The sequence below is a fragment of the Ascaphus truei genome, chromosome 1, assembly GCF_040206685.1.
Source record: "Ascaphus truei isolate aAscTru1 chromosome 1, aAscTru1.hap1, whole genome shotgun sequence".
Taxonomy (NCBI): domain Eukaryota; kingdom Metazoa; phylum Chordata; class Amphibia; order Anura; family Ascaphidae; genus Ascaphus; species Ascaphus truei.
The window spans coordinates 3539326-3556931 of NC_134483.1; the positions used below are offsets into that span (position 1 = coordinate 3539326).

The 17606-nt window shown below is 49.3% G+C and overlaps 1 protein-coding gene across 5 annotated transcripts in view; it reads right to left on the reverse strand.

The window, feature by feature from the left end:
* LOC142467997 (uncharacterized) overlaps positions 1–17606 on the reverse strand; it is a 78583-nt gene that overhangs the window by 18709 nt on the left and 42268 nt on the right. For all 5 annotated transcript variants that reach the window (XM_075574415.1, XM_075574245.1, XM_075574330.1 and 2 more), the window contains 3 exons: positions 8610–9067; positions 6884–6997; positions 3372–3485 (listed from right to left, as the gene is read on the reverse strand). In XM_075574415.1, the coding sequence (XP_075430530.1) occupies positions 3372–3485; positions 6884–6997; positions 8610–8988 (607 nt within the window). In that variant the 5' untranslated portion in view covers positions 8989–9067. The remainder of the gene's footprint in view (positions 1–3371; positions 3486–6883; positions 6998–8609; positions 9068–17606) is intronic.

Sequence of the window (17606 nt, forward strand, 5' to 3'; positions counted from 1 at the left end):
CAAACCAAAGTTTCTGAATGTCTCTCTGCTATATCATCCTAGATGGCCCTCCGCCGCCTTAAACTGAACATGGCTAAAACAGAGCTCCTCAAACTTCCTCCCAAACCTGGCCCTACTACCTCCTTCCACATTACTGTTGGAACTACAATCATTCATTCAGTACTGTAGCCCAAGCACGCTGCCTAGGGGTCACACTCGACTCCTCTCTCACATTCGCCACTCACATTCAAAACATTTCTAAAACCTGTCGCTTTTTCCTCCGCAATATAACAAAGATACGCCCTTTCCTCTGTTGCTCGACTGCTAAAACTCTGACTCAGGCCCTAATTCTCTCCCATCTTGATTACTGTAACCTCCTGCTGTCCGGCCTTCCTGCCTCTCACCTGTCTCCCCTACAATCTATCCTAAACGCTGCTGCCAGAATCACTCTACTCTTTCCTAGATCTGTCTCAGCATATCACCTCATAAAATCCCTCTCCTGGCTTCCGATCAAATCCCGCATCTCACACTCCATTCTTCTCCTCACTTTTAAAGCTTTAAACTCTTCTGCCACTCCTTACATCTCTGCCCTAATTTCTCGTTATGCACCATCCAGACTCTTGCATGTCTTCTTTCTATCCCCTTTGAATCTAAAGCCCTCTCCCGCCTTAAACCCCTTTCACTGACTGCCCTACACTTCTGGAATGCCCTTCCTCTCAGGACCCAACAAGCGCCCTCTCTATCCACCTTTAAGACCCACCTTAAGACCCACTTGCTTAAAGAAGCATATGAATAGCACTGTGGATATTCTGAACATATGATACATAAAGCTTGGACCCCTGCAGACGCACTTACCAGAACTCCCTCCTACTGTCTCTGTACGTTCTCCCTACCTACCAATTAGACTGTAAGCTCCTCGGGGCAGGGACTCCTCTCCCTTAATGTCTAAAGCACTTATTCCCATGATCTGTTATTTATATTATCTGTTATTTATTTGATTACCACATGTATTACTACTGTGAAGTGCTATGTACATTAATGGCGCTATATAAAGACATACAATACAATACAACGTTATCCAGGCAGGGGTCAAGGCAGGCGGCACAGGAGCGGTGGTCGAGGAAACAAGCCGAGGTCATCAACAAAAAATCTTGGGTGAAGGTACTTCAGGGATTGGAACAGGAACTGGAAATCCAGTGCTTCAGGACAGAACGGCGCCCCCTAGCCGGGTACAGCCAAGAGTGGCGGAGACCACTGGGAAACAGGAACTTGTTGTTGTTTTATGGTCATGAGTTTGTGACACCAACCACTTTAGTCCTTTTTAACCCAGCCAGCTGTCCCTTTAAGAATTAATTATCCTATCAGGGCCCTAGGACTAGTCTTCCATATGCTTAAATAGCACATCCAACTACTATAGCTCCATTACCCCTGAGGAAGAGACGTCAGTAGTCACGAAACGCGCGTAGGGTGGAGTTTAGATTGCACGCATTGCTGCGTGCACGAACCGGCTGGGGAGGGTACAGTGGATGGTGACATCATATAAGGTGGACCTGGCGCTCTGAGTTGCGGCCGCAAGGAAGAGATACACGCGGGATCCAGCCTCCATACACACCACGCAACAACTCCTCAAGCCTGCGGACGGCACGTTGTAATCCGTGTAGTAAGGTCATCTAGCATGTGAGTGCACTGGCTGTTTAGATCTTTTATTGTTTTATTAAATTGTACTGTACTACACCATTGGCATTTTTATTATTCTATATGTAATCTGGCACTGCGGTTGATCCGTGTGGAGAGGGCGTATAACACCAGAAGACCCATATTCCAACCCTTTGAGTGTTCCAGACCTCCAGCTAAAGATACCTTTCAAGGCCTGTCTTTATCTACTTAAATGTAAGTAGTTAGCAGCCGTGTGGATGAGATCTCCACTATCAGAGGGTACTGCGCAATGGGTTTTCTGTCTTCTCTGATTCCAGATATGCATTTACCATTATAAGAAAATAAAGAGGATCACCTGTGAAGATCTACGAACTGTTCCTTTCAAACATAGAACTGGGAACATTATATCAGGTTTATGCACTTGCTAGTGCGCCAAGGACTTTGTTCTCTGTATTATCAATGAACATACACAGCTTTATTTACAAAATACTACGAAAATACACTTACTGGGACGGGGCAAAACGAAATCTTCTGTTCCCAAAACGAACTTTTTAGAAACAAAGTCTCTAGGCACAATTTCCCAGGAGCGGCGGTTGTGCACAAAACAGAGCCGCAAAACAGTTTGGCTAGTGGCGCCGCTCGCTAGCACTTTTTCTCCGCCGGGACTGCTTGCTTCGTTCTACTGCCGTAGAATTGGTTTGGTAGTCATTAGTTCTTATGAATGAAGCTGGATACAAATCTTGGTTACCATGTTACAATTTTGTACCGCAAGATGAATCTAATCTCCTGATCAGCTGCAGGGATTTTTAAACAGTAAAAACCCCTATCTATAAGCTCTGCAGCCAATCGCTGCGTGGGAACTAAACATCCCACCTATCCCCAGGTCTGCCAGTACTGCCCAGCACTTTGCAGAGGGCTTCTTAGTATGCCAAGGGCATGCGCGAACTTCGCACCTTTGCCGTTTAGCATACCAAACCAAGCCCCCTTTCCTGGCGACACCTTGTCTACATCACCCGGACATCTGCTAGAATGGCAATACTTATTTTTTACCCTTCCCCGCTTGCTTAACACCTTCAGATGTCGGGACCTTTTTAACTCCGGATTTTTCCAGACATCCTGGGACCATGCCAGCGTGATGTCTTACAAGTTCTGGGCTAAATTATGCATGACTCACTCAAAGGAATTCCCTGCTATGCATCCTTAAAGTATGATACTTTTAATTAAGTGTTTCCGCTGTCCTGTCTGCCTGAATGAAAACCCCCTCACGCCTATAATGTTGGCACAATTAAAAGAGGGGGACTTTCATTCATCAAAATTTTATATAACTTTATAAAAATTGCAGCATAACCTTTTTAATGATTTTACCCCAGCAGCACTCACAGCAAAACTCAGGGCTCTAGGACCTTAGTAGCAAAGTTAGCTAAACGCTATGCGCTGTGCTGCAAGCTGCTGCTTTTTAAAACCATTTTTCCTTTGCGCGGTTTACAGGGAAAAATGGACACAATAACACATACAGTTAACTCATGACATGGTTGCCGCCACCTTATACCTGGTTGGACACACACAGACATTTTTAATACATTTGCAGTGTTACTGCCATTACTGGGGAGCAGAGCTGGCGCTCTATAATTCCCCAATATGGCTCAGGGCCACCCAGCCGGGCATAATACCTTTATTTGTTGGCCTGGGTACCCCCTCACCATCACATCTACACAAAAGGATGTTATGGTACTTACCATCGACAGCAAATGTAACTATTTCTTTCATTATTGGGGTCAGATGCTCCTCAGTGTTCGGCTCTTCTTTCTCTGACTTAATCTCTAACCCCTCCGGTACAATCACTGGAAAATCTGCCAACGAGAAAAGGGAAATCCCTCATGTAAAGCTGGGAGTGAGTGAGGGCTCTTCTTGTGATATCAATATACAGAAATACTATACTATATACTGATTCCTACGGGGAAAAAAGATATTAGCTCTGTTGTTTATTGTTTTGATTATGGTGGGGGTGCATCCCCCTCCCCCTATCCTTCTTTTTTCTGTACCCACACCCTTTCCCTGTGTTATCCAAAAAAGAAATAAAAATAGTTTGAAACAAAAAAAAAACTATAAACATCAAATAAAGCAGAGAATTTCCCGTAGGACAAACTAATTATGAAGAACTAATAAAGATTGTAGTTGGAAGCGCAGAAATAACTGGAGGAATTGCCAACAAACACAGGGTAAGAAAAGATCAGATGGGACAAAGCAATTACTACGGAGACAAGAGGAAATGAAGCAACAACAAGAAAATGTAACTGTGATATGGAGAAGACGACTACTGAAGATAACAAAAAAAGTCTAAAGAAGAAAAAGCAGCAACTTATGATTATCAAGAAGCAAATCAGTGCATTCAAACAAGACGACAGATCAATAATAAAATAATGCGTAATTTTCATAAAGAGAGTTGAGGACACAACACAGGACATAATCCCGCAGAGGAAGAGCGAGAAGAAGCAACCACAGATGTATCATGGGTCCTTCGAATGGAATGTCAGTGGTGGTGATAAATGCAGTAAAACCCATGAATGAGAAGGCTACCGGGGAAGATGGAATTACAACTGAAAACTTGAAAAAGAAGCTGGGGAAGAAGAAGTAGAGAAAATCCTTTCAAAACCCATCACATGCGGCTTGAAGTACAGGAAAATTCCAGAACATTGGAACAATACCACAGTTATCGTCATCACAAGAAAGGAGACAAGGAAACCGCAAGATCTACAGACCAATCAGTCTACTTCTAATCACCTACAAGATTTTTACGAAGATACTCGCTAATCCCGTACAACACACACTGGACTTCGCACAGCCTAGGTAACAAGCGGGATGTCATAGTGGATACAACACAAACGGCCACATCCAAGGCGTACACGTAAAAAATACAATCTAACAGTCACTTTAGGATTAGTAGACTATTAAAAGCATGTGATTCTGTCTACACCACAGCGGTTAAAAATACATTAAGACAAAGTGTTGACGTAGCATACACTGATATTATAAATAACATTTACAAACATTTATACCACATCAACTAATCGATTACTGTATGTGAAGATACAAGCAAGATAAGGATCAGCAATGGAGTGCGACAGGGAGACACCGTGTCGCCCAAAATTAACACAAAGAATTGCTCAGGACATTATAAAGGGGGGAAAGGAATCAGGGGTGAATACGGGAGCCCCCTATGATTTTCACATTACATTGTTATTTTTGGCAACTGCAACACTTCCTCTTCTGGCAGAGGAAAAAGAGTCAAGGAAGTATTTTTTGAGCGTTGGAAGGGAGAGGTTAGAATACGAGGATACGGGGGGAGGGGCCTTCACAAATGGAATCCACCTTATCTTGAAATGCTAGTCTGAGTAGAGACTAAAATTCAGTGAAGAGACAGCATGGGTGTAAGAAATCGGGGGCCTCGACCCTTGCGGCGTGACCCCTCCTTACCCTCTACCAGTACTGCAGTGGCTGCTGCCCCTGCCCCCCGACACTACCCATGCCGTCGCCCAGCGCATACCTTGAACTCCGCCGCGGCCACCATCTTGGATTCTGGCGCTGGTGTTACAGAGCACGCGCTTTCTTCTAGGATTTATAGCGCGCGCATTATGCCTCCGCTCGGCGTGGGAATCTTCCCCACGTCTCCAGCACCCTCAGCTGTGCTCTAGTACTTCCTGGTCTCTAAGCCACTCACGAGCAGCTCCTCGACACGCCCCCGCCATGCCCCTCGACCGGATTGGTCACTGCCGCTTTAAATATCCTGCTTTGCCTTCACTTCCTTGCTCTGCATAGCTCCCTGCTACCTGTGTTGCCTGGAACCTGTGTTGTGCTCTCTTTGTGTTTATTTCCTACAGCTATCGATCTGACTCGTCTGAATACCCCCTCTGGCTCCTAGACTCGACTTTCCTACAGACTATTCTAACCTCTAAGACCCTCGGACTCGGGTACGGATTCTGACTACGGAAAATTCTATATCCTCGGACTCAGCAATTACTTGACCATTCTTTATCTACATCCAGGCCTGGCCACGCTACTACGCCACATCCCGGACACGCCCCCTCTGCTGTCGGTGCGTATACTCTACATCCCACCTCAGTACAGGGGACTGGTCTGCGGGCTGCACAGCGTGACAATGGGTTAGACCCAACAGATGGGGTCTGAGTAGAGAGTCACATACAGAGAGGAGGCAGCGTGGGTTAGACTTGGGAGCGTTCATTAGTGAAGAAAAGTATCTTTGTTTAGCCTGGAAGTGGGCAGACTTGGAACCAGAGAGATTACATTTGTAGTAGAGGATGTGAGAGAATGAGATTTCCTCTAGGGGGTGTTCAAAAGAACGAGTGCAGGAGCGAAGCCTGCGTGTATGGTAGTGTAGCCACGGTCTGGGGTTAGAAGGGTGAGAGTGGCGGGGAATAAATGGGGTATGAGAGGAAGATAAAGCAGAATTGCAGTTGATTACCAGGTTGTCGGGGTCAGTAGACAAGCAGAGAGAAGAGAATGAGGAGCGTAAAGTGGAGTTAAGTCGTTAGCTTAATGAAACGCAGGTCTCTGCAGGGCTGAGGGGTAAATGGAGGTGAAGAAAAGGAGAATCGCGACAGAGTAAATGAGATGAGATGAGATGATGCGCAGAGAAAGGAAAGGGGAAAAAAAGAGAAATTAGAGAGAAGCTTCTGTATTATCTTCTCATTTTGGGACTGAGAGCTCAGGGAGAATACACTGGTCAAAGGTGCCCTTGAAAAATTGTATTGTTTTTTCCATATGCGATCCAGCCCAACCATTGATGGTCAGAGACCCATAACTCTGCATTACCAACCTTTATACTGGTGTGGGAGAGACATATTGCTTCTCTAACTCTGCTGTATGTGGCATGTTCCAGAATTCTCAGTAGACCTAGTGACTTCCTATGAGAGGCAATTAACCCTGAATATTCCCTAGAGGTGACCATACTACTTGTAACTAGATAACCAAGAAAATATTATTATTTAAGTATTTAACTTTGTACTTATTACCATATATGTTTTGTCAATTGGATGTAGCATTGGGCTCCCCTGTCTTTTGTTGTATACATTTGCCACACTCTGTAGCACTCTTTTTGACATAAATATATATTCATGATGTGGTGGGTGTTGGAGTTTGAGCTTCCTGGGAATGTGTGTGTGTGTGTTAATAAATTTCTACTTGTAACTAGATAACCTTGGTCTACACAAAATGATATTATGGTACTCACCATCGACACCAAATGTATCCATTTCTCTCTTTATTGGGGTCAGATGATCCTCAGTGTTCGGTTCTTCTTTCTCTGACTTAATCTCCAACCTTTCCAATACAACCACTGGAAAACCTGCCAACGATAAAAGGAAGTCTATCATGTAAAGCTGGGAATGGGGGCTCTTCTTGTGATTTCACCGCCTCTGATACTGGTATACACCTGAACCTGTTATAACGCGGTGTTCGGCATTCACCCGATACGACCGCGTTATAACCGGGATCGCGAAGGAAAAAAATGGCCGTCGTCATTAGCAGACCCGCACTTAACCTGAGCAGGGTGCTGGGGATCCGACACCACAGTTCTGCGATCGCGCGGGGAGGGGGGGGGGGGTGTCCCTGTAGCAATAAAGCACTGAATTCAGGGAACACGGCGGCACCCCCACGCAGGGGGGCAGGGGACCAAATGAAACCACAGGTCGGTAGGTGGATGTATATGTGTGTGTATATATCAGTGTGTGTGTGTATCAGCGTGTGTGTGTGTGTATCAGCGTGTGTGTGTGTGTGTGTATCAGCGTGTGTGTATATAGTAGTGTGTGTGTGTGTATACAAGTGTGTGTGACAATGACATTGGTAAACCTTTCCCCTGCTACGTGGGGTTGCAACTTTTTAAAGGCCAATAGTGGCAGACGAAGGCTGTCACCAACTCTACTCAGTAACTAATCATTTTCTTGGGTCTAATTTCTAAGATGAAAACGCTTTATTAAGTCATCAAGTGAGCTTTGCAAACGTGAACTCGTACAGAAAACGAAGTCTAAAAAAACCCTCCTACAATTACAATGTCTGGTCCAGTGGAGCAACATCTATCACAGGTGGGAAAACAATGAAGGTGGTCAGACATGTAACGTGTCCTCCATCATGTTAATGATTATTTCATATATTAGAATACCGTTTGCAGCTAATTCCAGAAAAGAAAAACAACAATTATCATAGAATATGCCATAAATAGAGGGGGAAGATCTCAATCTCTCTGCTGGAACATAAGAAAAAAGGAAAGCATTGAAATAAACCAATCAGGTGCCAATGTCCTGCACCAGTGAGATGTTTTAGAAGTAGTCTAACTTAAACACAGACTACTACAATTCCAAAATTACAGTGATGTGTGGTTATATAAAAGGGCTGCTGGTCTCCAGAATGCTTCCCTGCTGCTTTGCAAATATTTGTAATAAGCAGTGTTTGAAGTGTGATGATGGTACTAGCGGGAAAGAGTAGCACTAATTAATTTAGAACATCTGAGCATGCACTTTTTTTTAACCCACTTTGACACAACTGGTTATAGCGCAGTATAAATGAAATGTAGGTGAAAACGCTTATTATCACATAGGTTATTTTTTCACAAAAACGGATGTGAATTTGTCATATTTGCATGAGTGCTTGTTGAATAGCATATTTATTTTGGGGTGTGTGTGTGTGTGAGTGTGTATGTGTCTGTGTCTGTGTGTGTGTGTCCATCCGGACATGGCAAATCCTTGAAGTTTGCCAAAAAATGTTTTAAAACGGGAGCCACGTTATCACTGCGTTATAAGCGGATCCGCGTTGTAGCAGATCGCGGGGTTGAGCTTATAATAACTGTCAAAAACAAATGTTTTACTAACCCTTCTGGCAGAAACTGACAGAGTTGTAGACAAAATAATCATATATTCTCTTCATGCAGAATTCAGAGTCACCACAATATCGACTATACTCACTTAACAGGCGTGGATCCGTGCTGGCAGTGGGCAGTGCTCCTCTGTCCATGCTGGTAGCGGGCAATGCTCCTCTGCCCGTGCTGGTAGCGGGCAATGCTCCTCTGCACATGCTGGTTGCGGGCAATGCTCCTCTGCCTGTGCTGGCAGTAGGCAGTGCTCCTCTGCCCATGCTGCCAGTGGGCAGTGCTCCTCTGCCCGTGCTGGTAGTGGGCAGTAGTCCTCTGCCCGTGCTGGCAGAGGGCAGTGCTCCTCTGCCCGTGCTGACAGTGAGCAGCGCGCCTCTGTCCATGCTGGTAGCGGGCAGTGCCCCTCTGTCAATGCTGGCTGTGGGCAGTGCTCCTCTGTCCATGCTGGTACTGGGCAGCGCGCCTCTGTCCATGCTGGTACTGGGCAGTGCTTCTCTGGAGATGCTGAGATAGGAGGTTCCTTGATTTATTATTGTTGGGTGACAGCTGTGCCTGTATAAAAGAGAATAAGAAATTGTATTTGTATGATCTGTTTTCTTGGATAAATATACAGCATTTAGTACAAGCTTTCAGTTTATTAACAAAAACAGCCCCAAAGGCGTCAGAGAAGACAGGGGCGCCAAAACAAACATATGGCTCTTCCTCAAACAGGAACTTCATTTAAAACACTGCAAAATACATTAATGGTTCAGAATTAAGTTATAACATAACCATCTCGTATACAAACCGCAGAATAAAGAGTCGGAGATCAGCAGCCATAAGGATAGTGATGTCCTCTTCTTAGTGTAACAATAACAACAACACATTATTTTTATATAGCGCTTTTCACCCAGGGATTGAAAGCACTTCACAGTTACAAAAGAGGAAAAAGTAGAAAACATTAACGTTATACAAGAGACAAAACACAAGGCCAAAATGTCAAACTAAAAGACCATTTTACTTATTAGATATTTATACATATAAATTTAGGCACTGTACCGTGTATGAGTCTCACTGGATGTGCTAAAAACTGAGCTTTGTCTGTGTTTTATGTTCTGTCTCTGGTTTTAAAATATATATTGCCATGCTCAGTAGCACTCCTCTGTGACACTCATATGCTTATATATATGTTGTGGTTATTTTGGGGGTTCAATAGGAGCTTGTTAGGTGTCCAGTATGTTTTACAATTCTTGTCCAGCTAATCATGGCTGATTGGAGGGTGGCAACCTCCTTCCTAATTTAAGCTCACCCCCTCCCACATTTAAATGGTTATGGGCTCACTCCATAGCATCTTCCACTCAGGGGAACTTGCCTGCTTGCAGTTTGGCTGTGACATCTCTAATACAGAGTGCTTTTCCTGATAATGTACAGGTTAATAAAAGCTTCAGTCAGACTCAGAACTTTGCAACTAATATTGACAGATCTTATACTATATTAGTGAAAGCACTGTATGTTTGCCTGCCTGCATGCATGCCTGCCTGCTGGATGTCCGGTGTCCCTAGCGGCAATCTCATTGGTCCCTTGGCCCGCCCGCCCCCGCACACCTCTCATTGGCCTCACACACTCACACCACCCCCTTGGCCCGCCCCCCACACCTCTCATTGGCCTGAGGCGGAGTGACGGGCCAAAGGTCCAAAAAAATAAATAACACACACACACACACACACACACACACACCTCTCTCCCCTCTCCAAATCACCTTTTCCCCCTCCCCAGCGGCATCACCTCTTCCCCCTCCCCAGCGGCATCACCTCTTCCCCCTCCCCAGCGGCATCACCTCTTCCCCCTCCCCAGCGGCATCACCTCTTCCCCCTCCCCAGCGGCATCACCTCTTCCCCCTCCCCAGCGGCATCACCTCTTCCCCCTCCCCAGCGGCATCACCTCTTCCCCCTCCCCAGCGGCATCACCTCTCCCCCCTCACCGCTCCAAATCACCTCTCCCCGCTCCAAATCACCTCTCCCCGCTCCAAATCACCTCTCCCCCCTCCCCGCTCCAAATCACCTCGCTTCCCGCAGCTGCCACGCGGCGCGTAAGATGGCGGACCCCCTTCCTCCCTCGCGGCGCCGAGTCAGACGGTGGCGGCGCCCGGAAGTACAGGTAGGTGTCGCTCCCCACCTCCGGCGCCAAACGGAACTGAGAAAGGGCGCATCAACTGAGGTGTGTGTGTGTGTGTGTGTGTGTGTCACTGTCCACTGCCCCCCCCTCCTATCCACTGCCCCCCCCTCCTGTCCACTGCCCCCCCCTCCTGTCCACTGCGTCCCCCCTCCTGTCCACTGCGTCCCCCCTCCTGTCCACTGCGTCCCCCCTCCTGTCCCCCCTCCTGTCCACTGCCCCCCCCCTCCTGTCCACTGCCCCCCCCTCCTGTCCACTGCCCCCCCCTCCTGTCCACTGCCCCCCCCCTCCTGTCCACTGCCCCCCCCCTCCTGTCCACTGCCCCCCCCTCCTGTCCACTGCCCCCCCCTCCTGTCCACTGCCCCCCCCTCCTGTCCACTGCCCCCCCCTCCTGTCCACTGCCCCCTCCCTCCTGTCCACTGCCCCCCCCCTCCTGTCCACTGCCCCCCCCCTCCTGTCCACTGCCCCCCCCCCCTCCTGTCCACTGCCCCCCCCCTCCTGTCCACTGCCCCCCCCCCCTCCTGTCCACTGCCCCCCCCCTCCTGTCCACTGCCCCCCCCCTCCTGTCCACTGCCCCCCCCCCTCCTGTCCACTGCCCCCCCCCTCCTGTCCACTGCCCCCCCCTCCTGTCCACTGCCCCCCCCCTCCTGTCCACTGCCCCCCCCCCTCCTGTCCACTGCCCCCCCCCCTCCTGTCCACTGCCCCCCCCCCTCCTGTCCACTGCCCCCCCCCCTCCTGTCCACTGCGCCCCCCCCCTCCTGTCCACTGCCCCCCCCCCCCTCCTGTCCACTGCCCCCCCCCCCTCCTGTCCACTGCCCCCCCCCCTCCTGTCCACTGCCCCCCCCCCTCCTGTCCACTGCCCCCCCCTCCTGTCCACTGCCCCCCCCTCCTGTCCACTGCCCCCTCCCTCCTGTCCACTGCCCCCCCCTCCTGTCCACTGCCCCCCCCCTCCTGTCCACTGCCCCCCCCCTCCTGTCCACTGCCCCCCCTCCTGTCCACTGCCCCCCCCCTCCTGTCCACTGCCCCCCCCTCCTGTCCACTGCCCCCCCCCTCCTGTCCACTGCCCCCCCCTCCTGTCCACTGCCCCCCCTCCTGTCCACTGCCCCCCCCTCCTGTCCACTGCCCCCTCCCTCCTGTCCACTGCCCCCCCCCTCCTGTCCACTGCCCCCCCCCCCCTCCTGTCCACTGCCCCCCCCCCCTCCCCTCCTGTCCACTGCCCCCCCCCCCTCCTGTCCACTGCCCCCCCCCCTCCTGTCCACTGCCCCCCCTCCTGTCCACTGCCCCCCCCTCCTGTCCACTGCCCCCCCCTCCTGTCCACTGCCCCCCCCCCCTCCTGTCCACTGCCCCCTCCCTCCTGTCCACTGCCCCCCCCCTCCTGTCCACTGCCCCCCCCCTCCTGTCCACTGCCCCCCCCCCTCCTGTCCACTGCCCCCCCCCTCCTGTCCACTGCCCCCCCTCCTGTCCACTGCCCCCCCTCCTGTCCACTGCCCCCCCCTCCTGTCCACTGCCCCCCCCTCCTGTCCACTGCCCCCCCCTCCTGTCCACTGCCCCCCCCCTCCTGTCCACTGCCCCCCCCCTCCTGTCCACTGCCCCCCCCTCCTGTCCACTGCCCCCCCCCCTCCTGTCCACTGCCCCCCCCCCTCCTGTCCACTGCCCCCCCCCCTCCTGTCCACTGCCCCCCCCCCTCCTGTCCACTGCCCCCCCCCCTCCTGTCCACTGCCCCCCCCCCTCCTGTCCACTGCCCCCCCCCCTCCTGTCCACTGCCCCCCCCTCCTGTCCACTGCCCCCCCCCCTCCTGTCCACTGCCCCCCCCTCCTGTCCACTGCCCCCCCCCCTCCTGTCCACTGCCCCCCCCTCCTGTCCACTGCCCCCCCCCTCCTGTCCACTGCCCCCCCCTCCTGTCCACTGCCCCCCCCTCCTGTCCACTGCCCCCCCCTCCTGTCCACTGCCCCCCCCTCCTGTCCACTGCCCCCCCCCCTCCTGTCCACTGCCCCCCCCCCTCCTGTCCACTGCCCCCCCCCCTTCTGTCCACTGCAGGAAATGCAGGGGGAGGAATCCATGCCTTTGAGGCGCCCCCCCCCCTCCCTTTGACGCCCCCCCCCTCCCTTTGACGCCCCCCCCCTCCCTTTGACGCCCCCCCCCCTCCCTTTGACGCCCCCCCCCCTCCCTTTGACGCCCCCCCCCCTCCCTTTGACGCCCCCCCCCCTCCCTTTGACGCCCCCCCCCCTCCCTTTGACGCCCCCCCCCCTCCCTTTGACGCCCCCCCCCCTCCCTTTGACGCCCCCCCCCTCCCTTTGACGCCCCCCCCCTCCCTTTGACGCCCCCCCCTCCCTTTGACGCCCCCCCCCTCCCTTTGACGCCCCCCCCCCTCCCTTTGACGCCCCCCCCCCCTCCCTTTGACGCCCCCCCCCCTCCCTTTGACGCCCCCCCCCCTCCCTTTGACGCCCCCCCCCTCCCTTTGACGCCCCCCCCCTCCCTTTGACGCCCCCCCCCTCCCTTTGACGCCCCCCCTGCCTTTGACGCCCCCCCCTGCCTTTGACGCCCCGCGCGCACACACTGATTGACTGCCGCACGCACGCACACACTGACTGACGCGCACACAAAGCCTGACTGACGCACGCACACACTGACTGAGGCACACACTGACTGTGTGTGCGTCAGTCAGTCTGTGTGTGTTTGTGTTTCTGCCTCAGACTCACTGACGCGCGAGCAAACACACAGTGACTGACGCACACACGCTACATGAAGCTGTAAAGGAGGGAGGGAGGGGGGGGACTGGATTGATGTGAATGGGGGACAAACAGAGAGAGGGGGGAGGAGAGAGAGGAACGGGAACATTACATCCCGGGCAACGCCGGGTCTCTCAGCTAGTTTACTATAAATCATTCTTCCTGTTATTACACAGGTTATTAAGAATTTATATTAGCGTTAGGGACCCCTGATATGTGGTCTGCCTTGGCGTTGGCTCAGGGGCTTACAACAATTTTGGCCAAAAATGTCAAACTAAAAGACCATTTTACATATTAGATATTTATACATATATATTTAGGCACTGTACCGTGTATGAGTCTCACTGGATGTGCTAAAAACTGAGCTTTGTCTGTGTTTTATGTTCTGTCTCTGGTTTTAAAATATATATTGCCATGCTCAGTAGCACTCCTCTGTGACACTCATATGCTTATATATATGTTGTGGTTATTTTGGGGGTTCAATAGGAGCTTGTTAGGTGTCCAGTATGTAATAGATTTTATTATAATTAAGTAAAAAATTAGAGGGGATAAGGGAGAGGGCGGCTCTGGCTGTACAAGGACATGATTAACATCACACACGGGAGCAGCCAGAGGAAATCAGACCCTCCCAAGTCTCAGATCATGTGGTGTACAAACTAAATTATTTGATTTAATAAAATTACAGGAGCATAATTACCCCGATGTAACCCCATTAACACGTCTCTGGCATTAGTTCTCTTTGGTCCTAAAACTTATTATTATTATTATTATTATTATGGTTTATTTACAGAGCACAAACATATACCACAGCGCAGTACAATGGGCTCAGAGTTATGTATATTACAGAAACAGTTACATATGAGTGATGATAAACATGCAAACACAAATACAGAAGATAATGAGGGCCCTGTTCCTGGGAGCTTACACTCTAGAGGGAATGAGGGACAATGTTGAAACAAGAAGGTAAGGTGGATGCTCCATGTAGGGTAGGGGATGGCTCAGGTTGGATTACGGCCAAATCTGACAGCTGAGCCCAGGTTTACATGACACATACAGTACATACAGTACATACCAGGGACTACAAAAGACACGTATACACATACATACCAGGGACTACGTGTCACACAGACACATTCAGATGCAGCCTTATGCTGCATACGCTACGTTCTATTCTCAGAACTTGGGCTTCGCGGCTGACTTAGTCCCTGCTGGGCAGCTTTCCTGGCTCCAAAAATGAAGCTGGCTGCTCTGCTATTCATAACAGAGCAACTTTGAAACGCCCGCCCACACGTCACGACTCAAGCAACAAGATTCTTTGGTTCTCTGACTCGGCCGTCTCCTTACATACCCTCCGCTGTTCTGGTTGAAGTCCCGAATTCCATGCTGAAGATAGAGCGTGGGATTCCATCCCACTAGCCAATAGAAACAGGGGCCCATCTCTTGGCTGACGTCAGAGGAGGAGGCGTGCCAAGCCGGCTCGAAAAGTCGAGTGAGTGGGAAATATGAATTAGCCAATGGGAGAAGCGCCTACGAGATGCATCTTCCCCCAACTAACTCATTGCCACCCGCTGGGCAGGCTCCACCAGGTCTGGCAGTCCAAAAGGTGTCCCCACAGGGTGCCCCTTTGTTCCCGGACCTGGACAATCGCCCTTCCCCTCTCGCCAAACAGTTTTGTCTCCTCTGGACATCCTCTCTCATTTGAACTCTGAAATCTATGCAGACATCCCGGCACCTATGTGGATGCCCGGGCTGACTGTATAGACATTTACACGGTATGCACAAAACATTATAAAACATGTTTTAATACAGAATATATGTCTTGGGGAACTTTATACCTGTGAGGGAAGTGGGTCTGGGATACTTGGGCTCGAAAACCCAGATTCTGGGGTACACTGTATTGCCCTGGTGTAATTCACCTCGCGTACCTGCAAACCATGCCTGCACGCCTGGGAGAATTACGGGACTACCTGTAACTTTGTCCCCGGACTCATGCAAATAAGATACATGCATTTCAGCCCAAATATCCCCCCTAAAACTTACACTCCCGAAGTTTCATGTTTCTGGGAAAAGAGGGACAGGTAAAGCCCAAAACAGGTCACGTTTTTACTATACATTGTATGGTACATTACATTGTCCCTGGCTTATGGTGCTACTTAGCTGCCATGGACCCACGGTTCTCAGGGGTAACCAGTGGAGCTTCACCTTTATTATGAAGACTGGCTACCCCCTACCGTCACAATCACTACCTACATAAGCAAAGAAAAGAGAAAGAAAGCGCAGGACCTCTCATTGCGTAGTATTTTGATCAAATATATATTGGTTAAAAACCTGAGATATGCACGTACAGAAATAAATAATTATGAGCATTTAGGTAAATTAACCCGATATCCACGTGAATGTACCATATCGGGTTAATATACCTAAATGCTCATATTCATTTTATTTCTGTACATAATGCAAATGAGGTCCTGTGCTCTCTCTCTCTCTCTTTTCTTTGCTTATATATACGCCCTGTCACGTCTCATTTGACCCCAAGAAGCCGTCGGATCTCCTGGACCTGTTGGATTAGAAAGAAGAAAAGAAGAAGAAGAAGAAGGAAGAAAGAACCCACCCGGCCTCTTCTGCAATCAACTAAGGATCATGGACGTCTTCCCATCATGGTGCTGAGGATTATTTGCGTCATGGGGCAAGAGTTGGTGACGCAGTTGGATGAGGCGGGTGAATTCTCATCCCGGCAAAGGTAAGAAACAAATTAATTTTATTTTAATTGTGTATATTTTTTTAGGATGCCCATTGACTGGCAATGTGTTTATCTATGCCCCTGTAAGGGTATAGATAAAGCACAGTGACAGTCAATGCATCTTCTGGCAAATACCGGGTGGGTAGCGGGAGGGGGGTTAACCCCTTATCATAGCGGTTAATAACTGCTAAGGTGATTAAGGGGTCACAGGCCTGTAGTTAGTTGTTTTATCTTACTGTTGGTGCCCAGTGAAGACGAGGACGGTCTTCATCCTGGCAGGGTAAACAAAGTGACAAAATCCCTCCACAGGAAAGCACATAGCAAGTGGAAATATTACTGTATGCTCCTTTGCATGTCTTATGGTCACAGCTTTGAGCACAGCCTGGGTTAAAACCCCACACTGATGAAACCCATTAAGGTCGAAAAGGCTGTCTGTGGGTGGGTTTAATGGCTATGCATCTTAACCCTGGCTGTGTTCAAAGCTGTGACCATGCAGCAAGCTTAAGCCTATAGGGAACCATGTTAAAAATGGTTTTAAAAAAGTGGCACTGTGTGCTCATTTGCATGTCATTTCCCAGAATCCCTTGCTGCAGTGAAAGTGCTGTGTGCTGGGTGATAATGGTGAAAGGCGAGGTTGCAGACCTGCCTAAGACATGCAGATGAGCATACAGTAATATTTCCATTTGCTATATGCTTTACTGTGGAGGGATTTTGTCACTTTTCTACCCACCATAACTTAACTAAGTATACACACACACACCTTGAAAAAAATGGTCACTTAGTTTAACCCTTTGGTTAAAATAAGAATTTTAATCAGTTAGTGTTAGGACCTGCGATATTATGGTCATGCCTTGAAGTGGCTCGCAGGCTTATAATGCTTTGGCCAAAGCGTTTCACCAAATTACCCTTTTTTCAAGAGAGAGATATATTTCACTATGTATTTTGTCATATTGGAAGTAGCTCTGGGTTCCCTTTGTGTTTTATAGTGCACAGACACATATAAACATACATACCAGTAACTATGTGATGCACAGGCACGTATAAACATACATACCAGTAACTATGTGATGCACAGACACATATAAACATACATACCAGTAACTATGTGATGCACAGGCACATATAAACATACATACCAGTAACTATGTGATGCACAGACACATATAAACATACATATCAGTAACTATGTGATGCACAGGCACGTATAAACATACATACCTGTAACTACGTGATGCACAAGCACGAAAAAACATACATACCAGTAACTATGTGATGCACAGACACATATAAACATACATACCAGTAACTATGTGATGCACAGACACATATAAATATACATACCAGTAACTATGTGATGCACAGACACATATAAACATACATACCTGTAACTACGTGATGCACAAGCACGTATAAACATACATACCAGTAACTATGTGATGCACAGACACATATAAACATACATACCAGTAAC